Below are 13,291 nucleotides of genomic sequence, written 5' to 3'. Positions count from 1 at the left end.
ATTTACATCCTAATTATTGTCTATATCAGCACTGGCCAGTAGAACTTTCTACAGTGATAGAACTATTCTATATCTGTACTTCTCAATATGGTAGCCACTAACCTGGCTGTGGAGCACTTAAAATACAGCTAGTACAGCTGATAAACTACATTTTTAATTGTATATGATTTTAATTTTTAAATGTAAGTAGCCATACATGACTAATGACTACTACATGAGACTGTACAGGTCTATAATGCTGGTTCTAAGGGAAATGCATCTGGAGTTATAACTTGCAACCTCCAAGAGTACATTTCCCTTCAGAGAGTCAGGAGGACCCTTCTTCCATAAAGATGGGGGTTGGAAGGAGGAGAGTCTTTCTCAGCTGCAGACATGAGTGGTGACATCAATGTCCTGGGAGCACAGAATCTGGCAAAATGGAGCCTTTAGGAGTGCAGTGGGGGAGGGGAAACACATTGGTGGAAGATGTGGGGCAAAAATAGGAATTCCTGACAGAGGCTCTCCTGCAACAGAGCTTTCTAGCACCATAAGCCACAGGGGTGCTTCTCTCATCCTTTTCTTTTTCTCTGGCCCCAAGCGTTAGCGTCATTCCACACTCACCCTGCACATTCTCACCAAGTATCAGCAGCCCTGACCCCTCATCTGCCTGCTTCTCTCCTCCCCACTGCCTCACTTTTTAGCCTCCTTATCTCACCCCTGGATGACTGCAGTGGCTTCATGGCCTTGCCCCTGCTGACTCTCGAGGCTCACCCCATCCTAAATGCACCCCTCAATGTGTCACCGACCCTGCTGGTCCTTGCCTAGTCTGAGGCCTTCCGCCCATCATTGCCCTCTTAGCACAGACAGGGCCCCTTTCCTTTAGCAGATCATTCTCTTTCTTTCTGCCTGATTCCTGACTCACTCAGCTTTCAGGTCTTACCACAACTTGGTGAAGTTGGTCCCCCAAGAATGGCCAGTAAGAGATAGACTGGGGATTTGAACCATATCAAGTGGTCTAGGGCAAAGTCAAAAGCAGAGCATAGAGTAGGTGAGGCAGGTGAGGCCATGGAGCCAGGCAGCAGCTGTTGAAGAGAAAAAGGGGAGGGATCTCCAGTGGCATCAGCCAGGAAAGTCTACAAGGATCCCACAGTGACCCTGGGCCATAATCAAGGAGTTATTTGGGGGAACAAACCATGAATTGGGGCTAATCAATGACTATGAGAAGAGTAAAATATGTCATTTGTTTCAGATTCATGTTAAAAATGGAGATCACATGAAAGGGGCTCGCATGCTTATTCGGGTGGCCAACAACATCAGCAAATTTCCATCACGTAAGTACCACTTACCATGCCGCATGCCCCATGCCCCACGCTGGCACAGCACCCCTTGTGCAGGCTCCCCAGGCTGCATGCCCCATGCCCCACGCTGGCATGGCACCCCTTGTGCAGGCTCCCCTTGTCACTAACTCGTTTAATTATCACAGCAGCTCCGTGAAGTGGCATGTCAGGGCCCCAAGACCACTCCCAGGTTTGATGATTCTTCACTGGGAGGATTTACAAGAGTCAACACACGGTAGTACCAAAGCTGAGATTTACCACAGCAAAAGCATCTGAGGCAAAATGAGCAGAAGGATTCGCCCAAAGGCGAGCAGGTGCAGGCACGGACCTCCAAGAGTCCCTTCACAGTGGAGCACACAGGACGCAAGTTCAGTAACTCCTCCAAGACTGACTTGTACAACGTGGTGAAATGTAGAGTGCCAAGAAGCTCATTAGAGACTTAGCAGCCATGAGTTTTATTGGGGTGTGGTCACATAGGCACCCCCTGCCTGGCATGTACCCAGTTTTCCAGGCTCCCAAAGAGCAGGTGTTCAGCATAAACCACATTGTTTGTACAAAGATTTTAGGCACGGTGAGCCACTCATCAGTTCTGGAAATGGTGGGAACCGTCTCCAAATCTATGTTCCAGATGCGAGCCAAGGGTTAGCTGTTCAAGCCTTTCCAAGGATGACAGTCTCAGGCCTGTACACACAAGTACTTTTCTGCACAAACTGAGACAAAAGAAAAGAAATAACATTTGCCCGAGATCACATTGTCAGCTAATAATAGTCTGACTCTGTGTTCACAAGCACAGTAGGGTGTTGCCTCTGAAAAGGCCCCACTATTCTTAAAGCCATGTCATGATAGCATTCTTAAATAATTAAATCCTGTCACATTGTGACAGGGATCAGCAAACTTTTTCTGTAAAGGGCCAGATGTAAAATATTTTAGACTTCGTGAGACATATGGTCTCTGTCACAACTGCTCAACTCTGCCATCTTCTCATGAATAATACATAAGCCAATGGGCATAACTGTGTTTCAGTAGAGCTTTCTTTTTGGACACGAATGTTAACCACATACACTTTTAACATGTCACAAAAATACTTTTGATGTTTTTTCAACCATTTAAAAATGTAAAAATCATACTTTGCTCATGGGCCATATAAAAAGTCAGAGGGCTAGATTTGGTCCATGGGTCATAATTGGCCAACCCATATTCTCTTAAGTGTATTTTTGTCGTCATCGTTACATGAAAGTCTACCATGCGGGCAAAGTGTTGGATAGGACAAGCACTCTCATGACTGCTGGTGGGAATGGAGATTGGTATGGCCTTTCCAGAAAGCAGTTTGGCAATTTGTGGTAAGAGTATTTTTTAAAAGGTCCTGTTTTTGAGCCAGTAATTCTGGGTGTCTGTCCTGAAGAAAGAATTTGATGCCTGCAGAGAGATTAGTGCATAAAGTCATTAATCCCCCTTATGCTTTTATCAGCAGTCCTGTCAGATGCAAAAAAATGCATCTAAGAGGTGTGAAAGGAAACTCACCAAAGTGTTGCCTCAAAGGATGCAGGTCCCAGCGTTACAAGGCAGAACATGGTGTAATCAAAGGAAAAGCAATTGATGGGCAGTTAGCCTGACCCCACGGCTACGTACTTTCCTCATTAAACAGATCATATCTGGTTCTTTGCAGAAAAAGCAAAGTTCAGAGGCTATGACCCTGTTTTCCTACAGAACCAGGGTGGAGTCCCGCCTGTATCACTGAGGACAGGAGACACTGTGCCCTTACTGCTCTCCCATTTTCTCTTGCAGACATTGTTCCAATCCTGACGTCAACTGTGATTGAGTGCCACAGGGCAGGCCTGAAGAACTCTGCTTTCAGCTTCGCAGCTATGTTGATGAGGCCTGAATACCGCAGCAAAATAGATGCCAAATACAAAAAGAAGATCGAGGGAATGGTCAGGTAGGCAGAGACAGCTATTTCGCTATCTAATCACATTTCTCAAAGGCATTTCCCAAAATGTAGCTGCCAATGTGCGGGTTCAATAAGAAAACAGCAGGGGGCCAGGTATAGTGGCTCACGCCTATAATCCCAACACTTTGGGAGGCTGAGGTGGACGAGTCACTTGAGGTCAGGAGTTCAAGACCAGCCTGGCCAATATGATGAAACCCCATCTCTACTAAAAATACAAAAATTGGCTAGGCCTAGTAGCGCACACCTGTAGTCCCAGCTACGCAGGAGGCTAGGGCAGGAGAATCACTTGAACCTTGGAGGCGGAGGTTGCAGTGAGCCGAGATTGTGCTGTTGCACTCCAGCCTGGGCAACAGAGTGAGACTCCATGTCAAAAAAAAAAAAAAAAGGCGGGCATAGCAATTAGGATTGTATTCAGCTCCAAGCAGCAGAAAACCTAACAGCAGCTTGACCAAGTCAGTATTTATTTGACTCATATGCAAGGCATCACAGTCCAGGGCTGGTGTCACTGTGCCTTGATGCCACCAGACCCAGATGCCCCCGTCTTCCAGCTTTGCCATCCATAGCATAGAGGTTTCCTCCTCATGGTGGCAAGACATCTGCCACACCCCCAGACATCACGTCTTCGTTCCAGGCAGGAAGAAGTAGGGAAATGAGAAGTCAGGGGGATCTTCTCCTTTTTGCTCAGGAAGGTACCATCCTCAGGACCTTCAATTTTCACCTCCGTGGCCAGTACTCTGCCTCACAGGACTTAAGGCTGCTAAGTGGAAACAAAGGTCTGCTGGCAAGGAGATGGAGAGAAGCAGCGAACTACGTCTGCCAAAGAGGGATAGAAAATCGTGGGCATTCTCAGTGTGAGGAACTTCCTGCTCACCGGGCCCACTGCCAGTGGAGACCCCATTTCCAAATCCTGTGCAGCCCCAAAGCCCTTAGGCACGTCCTCGCTTCAGAAAGCGTCAGTAGCCTGGTTTTTCTAAAGGAAAACTAGGAAAAAGTAGCCCTTGCATTTGGAAAAGAAAAAAGTCATTGCAGTCATGGAGTAATTCTAAACAACCACTTATTCAGAGGAGTGATGACATTTGGGGTTCCTGTTCATTACATTATGATGAGACCCAGGTCCCTGAGTCTTGACCCAGACCTTAGCCCAGGGAGATGACTGGATTGGTAATGACAAATGGAAGCAAATGACACTTCACTGGTAGCTGGACTTGGGAGCCACCCTCATGGCAGAGAGCTCTAAGGTGGATAGGAGTACGTGGAATACTCCTTTTTTTAAGCCTAAGTAGCTTCAGACCAAATCACTCTGACCCAGAATACCTGCTAGCATGGAGAATGGGGTGGGGAGAAGGTAACTAGAAAATGCAAGATCATATTTACCCCCACAGCATAGAATCACACTAGCTGAGGCTCTGGCTGGGAGGAGATGCTAGTCATTCTCTCCCCATGCACAAATGGTTTATAGCTGTGTGGTCCAATATGGTATCTGCTAGCCATGTGTGGCTATTTAAATTTAGTTAAAATGGAATAAAAGTTAAAACTTAGTTTTTCACACTACCCGTATTTCAAGTGTTCAAATGTGGCTTATGGCTACCATATTAGACAGCACAGAATCTGAACATTTCCATTGTCACAGACAGTTCTATTGGACAGTGCTGGTATAGCTTTTACCACTTCTGTTACACAAAAGAGAGAGACCGAGGAGAATTACCAAGCTCACCACTCCAGTAGCACAAGAAGAGAGAAGACCACAAGACCTACCCGTGCTTTCTGCCATTGAATGTGCTATGAACTCCGGTTCCCAAAGGTGGCCCATGTAACAACCTAGAACCTAACCAATCCTAAGTACTCTTCCTCCTCCCTGGAGTGAATCAAGAGCTGGTGTGAGCTTGTAAGTATCTCTCTAAGCCCAGAGTCTGACTATGAAGTAGGTGTGTCATGTGTCCCTGGTTTTCCAAATATGCTTTCTCTTTGCCATCCCCGGTACATGAATAAAACGGTATTTTTAATTGACATGATTCTTCCTCACAGGAGACCTGATACATCTGAGATAGAAGAGGCCACGACTCCATGTCCATTCTGCAAATTTCTTCTCCCAGAGTGTGAACTCCTCTGTCCTGGATGTAAAAACAGTATCCCATATTGCATTGCAACAGTGAGTTCCTTTATAGTAATTTCCCTTTCTTTGCATATATATTTGTAACCCATTTGAATACTTGATGTATGTCAATATTTTCTTCACTTTTAAAATAATCTTATCCCTCAAATTTCCTGCAACATCTGGCATTTTATTTCGTGGTCAATACAGTTAAAGGTGATATTCAAAGCAAATAATAATAGTGGAGGCACTATCACTGCAGGGCTGAATAGCGCAGACTCGGGGATCAGACTGTCCCAGGCTCAATCCTCTGCAGCAACACCAACCACAGACTGATGAGCTAACATGTGAAGCGTTGGTGGCATCCTGGCAGGCTGCAGCACTTAATAAGCAGTAGTTTTTATTATTGTAATATTGAGACTTAGTGTCAGAGAACTTTAACATATCAGTTTATTTGTAATTCACTGGACTAATTTAAGCTTTATTTTAAAGAAAACTAAATTCAGGTAGTGATATCACAAAATTGAAGATTATTCTTCCTTTAAACATGAATCTGATAAGCAAAAACCTAACTTTAGTCCTTTTAATGTCATCTGTTACCCACCTGTGTGAAATAGCAATGATTTTATAATTTAGAGGTCTGACTTATAACTGGAGTTCAATTATTATAATTGAATAACAGGCAGGGCGCAGTGGCTCACACTTGTAATCCTAACACTTTGGGAGGCCGAGGCGGGTGGATCACTTGAGGTCAAGAGTTCAAGACCAGCCTGGCCAACATGGTAAAACCCCGTCTCTACTAAAAACACGAAAATTAGCCGGGCGTGGTGGCATGCGCCTGCAGTCCCAGCTGCTTGGGAGTCTGAGGCAGAAGAATCGCTTGAATCCAGGAGGTGCAGATTGCAGTGAGCTGAGATCGCACCACTGCACTCCAGCCTGGTCAACAAAGCAAGATTCTGTCTCAAAAAAAAAAAAAAAATGAGTAACGGTGGGAGTTTTTAAAGCAAAGATGAATTTAACTCTTAAACATACCGTTTCCAGGGTCGACACATGTTGAAAGATGACTGGACAGTGTGTCCACATTGTGACTTCCCTGCTCTGTACTCAGAATTGAAGATGTAAGTGTGCATTATGTCACCCCGTCTCACAGATTTGTCCAGACACAGGCCTTTCATTCTACTTCTTTTGTTCTGAAGCATCCTTCTGTTTATTTGTGTTCCTAAGGATCTCTAAAGACTCAAATTGTCTTTGAGAATATTATCCTTAAAGAGGATCTTGCATGAGACTGAATAGTTCTGATTCTCAAATTGCATGGTGGACATGTATTAGGAGGTGTAGACAGAAAGTAGTTGTCTTTCTCATTAGAGTAACCCAAAGCTAAAGGAATGTTACATATTTAATTTACTCTGTCTTTCCCTCCCCTAATCAGCATGCTAAACACTGAAAGCACATGTCCTATGTGTTCAGAAAGATTAAACGCTGCTCAACTGAAAAAGATTTCAGACTGTACCCAGTACCTGCGAACGGAGGAGGAACTGTGAGCGGCATGTGCAGGTGAGTGGCAGAGCACCCACGTGCCTTCTGGGCGCGAGGGTCCACAGCGTGCATGCAGCTTTTTTTTTTTTTTTTTTTTTTTTAAGAGTCTCGCTCTGTCTCCCAGGCTGGAGTGTAGTGGCCGGATCTCGGCTCACTGCAAGCTCTGCCTCCCGGGTTTACGCCATTCTCCTGCCTCAGCCTCCCAAGGAGCTGGGACTACAGGCACCCGCCAGCTCGCCTGGCTAGTTTTTTAATATTTTTTAGTAGAGACGGGGTTTCACCATGTTAGCCAGGATGGTCTCGATCTCCTGACCTTGTGATCCACCCGTCTCGGCCTCCCAAAGTGCTGGGATTACAGGCTTGAGCCACCGCGCCCGGTCGCATGCAGCTTTTTACTGTGTATCGGTATCAACTCCTTTTAGTGCATCATGGAACTTGCCAGATTTGAACAATCTGACAACCACATTTGATGTGTTTTTTTTAATGCTAAAACGCAGGCATTATCGTCTCCATACAAAGGTGGTTTGGCCAAGCAGCATCATTCAGACTAGACAGATTTTTTCAAATCTCACAGGGGTCTTTTTAATCACACCATTAAAACTAGAGTCAGCTAATAAAAGTGTTTTTTTTGTTTTGTTTTGTTTTTGTTTTTGTTTTTTAGGGTCTGTGATATAATTCAGGAGAATATATTGTAAAAATGTTGGCTTCCAGAGATTTGGAAATAATCTCCATTTCTTTTTCTTTCCAAGTCCCATTTTTGTCACATGGAAGCTGCACATATTCCTTCTACTTCATTCCATTGGAAGCACTTACTCGTGGCCACACATACTGCAGAGGAAGACAGGGAAATGTAGTCTTTAATTGAGAAGCCAAAAGCCCTGCCAAAGCTCAGGATATTCTTTTACCAAAGGGAGAAGTGAAAGTAATTCACCTCTGACACGGTATCTCACACTTAGCCTGGTTAAACAGGAGTCGAGGCTCCCCCAACAACCTCTCTGTTTTCCCTTCCTCAGGAAGCGGCAGCTCCATCCAACCAGTTGGACAGGACAGAAACCCTACATGTTATCTAGATTCCTCTCACCCTTAGCCCCCATGAGCAAGGGCTTTCAGGCTATCTCCAGTATATCTGGTTCATGGTTCTCTTGGCTTTTTATTGCACCTACAAGAACCTCCAAGGCTATCCATGAACAGGCCCAACCTCCTCCTCCTGCCTCAGGTCTGATTACTCACCATGTTGCAGCCCCACTGGCCTTCTTGCCCTTCCCTGACCACTCCAAAATGTTTTCCACAGCAATTGCACCCTCTTACATTCCCACCAGCTGCACACAAGCGTTCGTCCCTCCACTCCACATCCCTGCCAACAGCTGTTGTCTGCCTTTTTTTTTTTTTTTTTTTTTTTAGACAGAGTCTTGCTCTGTTGCCTAGGCTAGAGTGCAGTGGCATGATCTTGGCTCACTGCAACCTCCGCCTCCCAGATTCTGGTGATTCTCATGCCTCAGCCCCTGAGTAGCTAGGACTACAGGCATGTGCCACCACGCTCGGCTAACTTTTGTATTTTTAGTAGAGACGGGTGGGTTTCACCATGTTGGCCAGGCTGGTCTCGAACTCCTGACTTCATGTGATTCGCCAGCCTCAGCCTCCCAAAGTGCTGGGATTACAGGCGTGAGCCACCGCACCCAGCTGGGTGTTTGTCTTTTTATTGTTCAGTTCTAAGAGTTCTTTATATGTTCTAGATACAAGTTCTGTATCATATATATGATTTGGAAGTATTTTCTTGTGGGGGTTTTTTTCCCCTTAATAGAGGCAGGGTCTTGCCACATTGTGCAGGTTGGTCTCGAACTCCTGGGCTCAAACAATCCTCCTACCTCGGCCTCCCAAAGTGCTGGGACTACAGGCATGAGCCACCGTGCTCGACCTTGATAGCATTGTTTCATGCACAAGTATTTTATTTTGATGAAGTCCAATTTATCTGTTTGGTTCCCCCGCCCCTTTGGTTGCTTATGCTTTTGGTATTGTATCAAAAACCATTGCCAGGCTGGGCACAGTGGCTCATGCTTATAATCCCAGTGCTTTGGAAGGCCAAAGTGGTAGGATCACTTGAGCTCAGAAGTTCGAGACCACCCTGGGCAACATAGTAAGACAGTGTCCCTACAAAAATAAAGTAAAAGAATTAGCCAGGTATGGTAACATACACCTGTAGTTCCCGTTGCTTGGGAGGCTGAGGCAGGAGATCACTTGAGCCCAGGAGGCTGAGGCTGAAGTGAGCTGTGATCAAGCCACTGTACTCCAGCCTGGGCAACAGACTGAGCGAGCCCCTTTGTCTCGAAAAACCAACCAGCCAATCAACTATTGTGTAAACTGGGCACAGTGGCATGCACCTGTTATCCCAGCTACTCAGGAGGCTGAGTCAGGATTGCTTGAGTCCAGGAGTTCAAGACCAGCCTAGGCAACATAGCAAGACCCCATCTCTAAATGAAAACAGTGCCTACTCCAAGGTCATGAAGATTTGCACCTGTTTCCTTCTAGGAGTTTTGTAGTTATTACTCTTACATTTAGGTCTTTGATCCACTTAGTTTTTGTGTCTGGTGTGAGATAGGGATCCAGCTTCCTTCTTTTGCATGTAGATATCCAGGTGACCTGGCAGAATTTGCTGAAAAGACAAATTTTCCTCATTGACACTGGATTATTGTCTATTTGAGTTGTAAGTTTTTTGTGTATGTATTCTAGATACAAGTTCTTTGTCACATATATTTTGCAAATATTACACGCCGTGGCTTCCCATTTATTTTTCTGAATGGTGTCTTTTGATGAGCAGGTTTTGATTTTGATGAATTATAATTCATTAATTTTTAAATTTAAAATTTTATGGGTATTGCCTTCTTTGTCCTAAATATATATGTGTGTTTTTATATATATATATATTGCCTACTAACAAGTCAGAAACATTTTCCTGTTTTCTTCTAGAAGCTCTAGATCTGCAATTTATCTTGAAATAATTTTTGTTTCCAGTGTGAGGAAGGGCTGGATTTTCTTCCCCTCAAATGGATATAAAATGTGGGCCTATTTCTGGACCCTCTCTTCTTTGGCATTGATGTGCTTCTCCCTTATTTTAATACTACGCTATTTTGATTACTGTGGCTTTATAGAATCTCTTAAAGTCAGGTATTGTGGACCCTCCAATTTGTCATGTTTTTTTCCAAGATTGTTTTGGCTGTTATTCTTTTTATCTTTGTAGACAATTTTAGAATCAGTTTCTCAAATTCTGTTTTATAAACCTGCTCAAATTGTGATTGGGACTTGTATTAATTTTGTTGCTATATAACAAATTATCACAAATTTAGCATCTTAAAATAACACACATTTATTATCTCACAATTTCTATGGTTATGGGTCAGTAGTCTAGGTATGGCTTAGCTGGGTCTTCTCTTCAGGGTCTCACAAGGCTATAATCATAGTGTTGGTTGGAGCTGCAATCTTATCTGAAGTCTTTTTCCAGTCTGTTGGGTTTTGTTTTCTTTGGGGACGGTGGGGGAAGATTCTGATCTTTATGGTCAGAGGACTGAAGCCCTTAGCTCCTACAGGCAGTTTCCTGACATGTGACCCTCCCCACAACATGAAACTGCTTCAAGTCCAGTGTAAGATCATATCTCATATTTACAATCTCTCCCTTCAGGGAAAGTCTGGACCCTATTATAAAGGGTTCACCTGATTAGTGAAGCCCAACACAAACTCTCTTTTGATTAATTCAGAGTCTATTGATTGGGACCTTAACTACATCTGCAAAATTCCTTCATCTCTATCATATAATTAAACCTAATATGGTTATTATCACATCATATCACAAGCCCTGCCCACACTCAAGAGGAAGGTATTACACAGGATAAGTATCACTGGGTGTGGGAAATTTAGGGACAATCCTAGAATTCTGCCTATCACAACAGTTACATTGATTCTGTAGATCATTTTGAGAACTGACATCTTTAACAACAGTCTGCCAGTCTATGAATATGGTATATCTCTACATTTATTTAGATCTTTTTCAATTACTCATCACTATTTTGCAGGGTTTTTTGTTTTTGAGATGGAGTTTCAACTTATCACCCAGGCCAGAGTGCAATGGTGCAATCTCGGCTCACTGCAACCTCTGCCTCCCGGGTTCAAGCCATTCTCCTGCCTCAGCCCCTCGTAGCTAGGATTACAGGTGCCCATCACCACGTCCAGCTAATTTTTGTATTTTTAGTAGAGACGGGGTTTCACCACGTTGGCCAGGCTAGTCTGGAACTCCTGACCTCAGGTGATCCACCCGCCTCAGCCTCCCAAAGTGCTGGGATTACAGGTGTGAGCCACCGTGCCCGGCCTATTTTGCAGTTTTGAATAAAGAAGTCTTTCGTATCTTTTGTTAAATTTATTTCTAAATAATTTGGGGAGATTTTAATACTAAATGAAATTTAATTTTTTTCATTTCCTAATTGTTTACATAGGAAAGTGCAATTAATTTTTATATATTGACCTTGCATCCTGTAACCTTTCTAAATTGACTTATGTCTAGTAGTTGTACTGTAGAATCCTTCAGATTTTCTGTGTAGTCGTTTACAAATAAACAAAAAATTTACTTATCTTTCCAATCTTTATAACTTTTATTTTTCTTCTCATATGCACTGGCTAGAACCTCCTCTACAATGTTGTGTAATAGTAGAGTCAACATCCTTGTCTTGTTCTCAGTGTTGGGGGAAGGCATTTAGTATTTCACTATCATGATGTAAGGTTTTTCAGAGAGTCTCCTAACAAATTGTGGAAGTTTCCTTCTAGTTTACTAGGTGACAGATTTTGTCAAATGCTTTTTTTCTATCGAGATTATATGGCTTTTCCCCTTTAATAGTAAGTTATATTTATTTTATATGGTAAGTTATATTTAACTTTTATATGTTATATATATAACATATATATAACATTTATATGGTATATGGTAAGTTATATTTATGTGGTAAGTTATATTTATATGGTAAGTTATATTGATTTTCAAGTGTGAAAGCCAACTTTTATTCTGGAGATAAACTCACTTGATCATGATGTATTATCCTAATGCTGGATTATTTTGCTATTGAGAATATTGTGTCTGTGTTCATGAGGGATACTGGTCTGCAGTTTTCCTCTGTTGTGATTTTTTTTTTCCCCCGAGTGTTATAAGGCTGAATTTAGGTCTACAATTTTGTTACTTGTTTTTTATTTGTCCTATCCACTTTTAGTTCAGTTCCTCTTGTCTTGCCTTCTATTTGACTAAATATATTTTCATATTTCATTTGATTCTTCTATAGACTTTTTACCTATGTCTTTGCAAAATTTTGTACTTGATTAATATCCTATTTTATATATATATATAAACACACAAATATACATATGTACACATTCTAAATCCTGTAATACAATGATATAATTTTTCTTTAGTTGTCTCTTTTTAAAGGAAATTATAAAGAAAAAACTACAGTGTAGCTTTACATTTACCCACATTTATAATTTCCATGTTATTCTTGCCTGAATCCAAGTTTCCATATGGTATTATTTCCTTTCAGCCTGAAGTACTTCCTTTGACATTTCTTACACGTACAGGTTTGCTGGTGACTTCTTCTCTGTTTTTATTTTCCTTCATTTTTGGGGGTATTTTAGCTTGATATGCAATTCTGAGGTTTTCTTAAAGCACTTTCACGATTGTCTCCAATATCAAACTTCATTGTTCCCTTGAGTTTACTGGTTTCTTTCTGGCTACATTCAAGGCATTCTTTATTTTTGGTTTCCAGAATTTTGACTATACTTGCCTGGGTGTGGTTTTTAAATTTTTTTAACTTAGGATTTCCTAGAATTCTTGAATCTGTATGTTTATATTTTTCCCTCAATTGGGACATTTTGAGCCATTATTTCTTCCAATACTTTTTCTATCCCTTTCTATCTTCTCATTCTGGAACTCCAGTAATATCTGTGACTACTTGATATCTAAAGTCACTAAAATTCTTTCCTCTTTTTTCTCTGTTCATATTGGATAGTTTTGATCTCTATTCTAGCTCACTGACCTTCTAATTTTTTTTTTTTTTTTTTTTTTTTTTTTGAGACGGTATCTCCCTCTGTTGCCTGGGCTGGGGTGCAGGGCCACAATAATCGTTCACTGCAGCCTCAAACTCCTGGGCTCAAATGACCTTCCTGCCTCAGCCTTCCAGGTAGCTAGGACTACAGGCACGTACCACCTTTTTTTTTTTTTTTTTTTTTTTAAGAGATGGGGTCTCACTGTATTGCCCAGGCTGGTCTTGAACTCCTGGACTCAAGTGATCCTCTCACCTCAGCCTCCCAAAGTGTTGGGATTACAGGTGTGAGCGACCATTCCTGGCCTTCTAAAGACAAAAAAAAATT

The 13,291-nt window shown here is 42.5% G+C and overlaps 1 protein-coding gene across 3 annotated transcripts in view; it reads left to right on the top strand.

Annotated features, from left to right (window-relative positions):
- The window catches only part of WDR19 (WD repeat domain 19), a 94,122-nt gene that overhangs the window by 79,704 nt on the left and 1,127 nt on the right, over positions 1-13,291 (top strand). For all 3 annotated transcript variants that reach the window (XM_050790331.1, XM_050790332.1, XM_050790333.1), the window contains 5 exons: positions 1,229-1,310; positions 3,102-3,252; positions 5,290-5,413; positions 6,398-6,474; positions 6,786-6,910. In XM_050790331.1, the coding sequence (XP_050646288.1) occupies positions 1,229-1,310; positions 3,102-3,252; positions 5,290-5,413; positions 6,398-6,474; positions 6,786-6,897 (546 nt within the window). In that variant the 3' untranslated portion in view covers positions 6,898-6,910. The remainder of the gene's footprint in view (positions 1-1,228; positions 1,311-3,101; positions 3,253-5,289; positions 5,414-6,397; positions 6,475-6,785; positions 6,911-13,291) is intronic.

The sequence above is a fragment of the Macaca thibetana genome, chromosome 5, assembly GCF_024542745.1.
Source record: "Macaca thibetana thibetana isolate TM-01 chromosome 5, ASM2454274v1, whole genome shotgun sequence".
In the NCBI taxonomy this organism is placed as follows: domain Eukaryota; kingdom Metazoa; phylum Chordata; class Mammalia; order Primates; family Cercopithecidae; genus Macaca; species Macaca thibetana.
The sequence above is the reverse complement of the archived record's forward strand: the minus strand, read 5'-3'. Positions and strand labels throughout refer to the sequence as shown.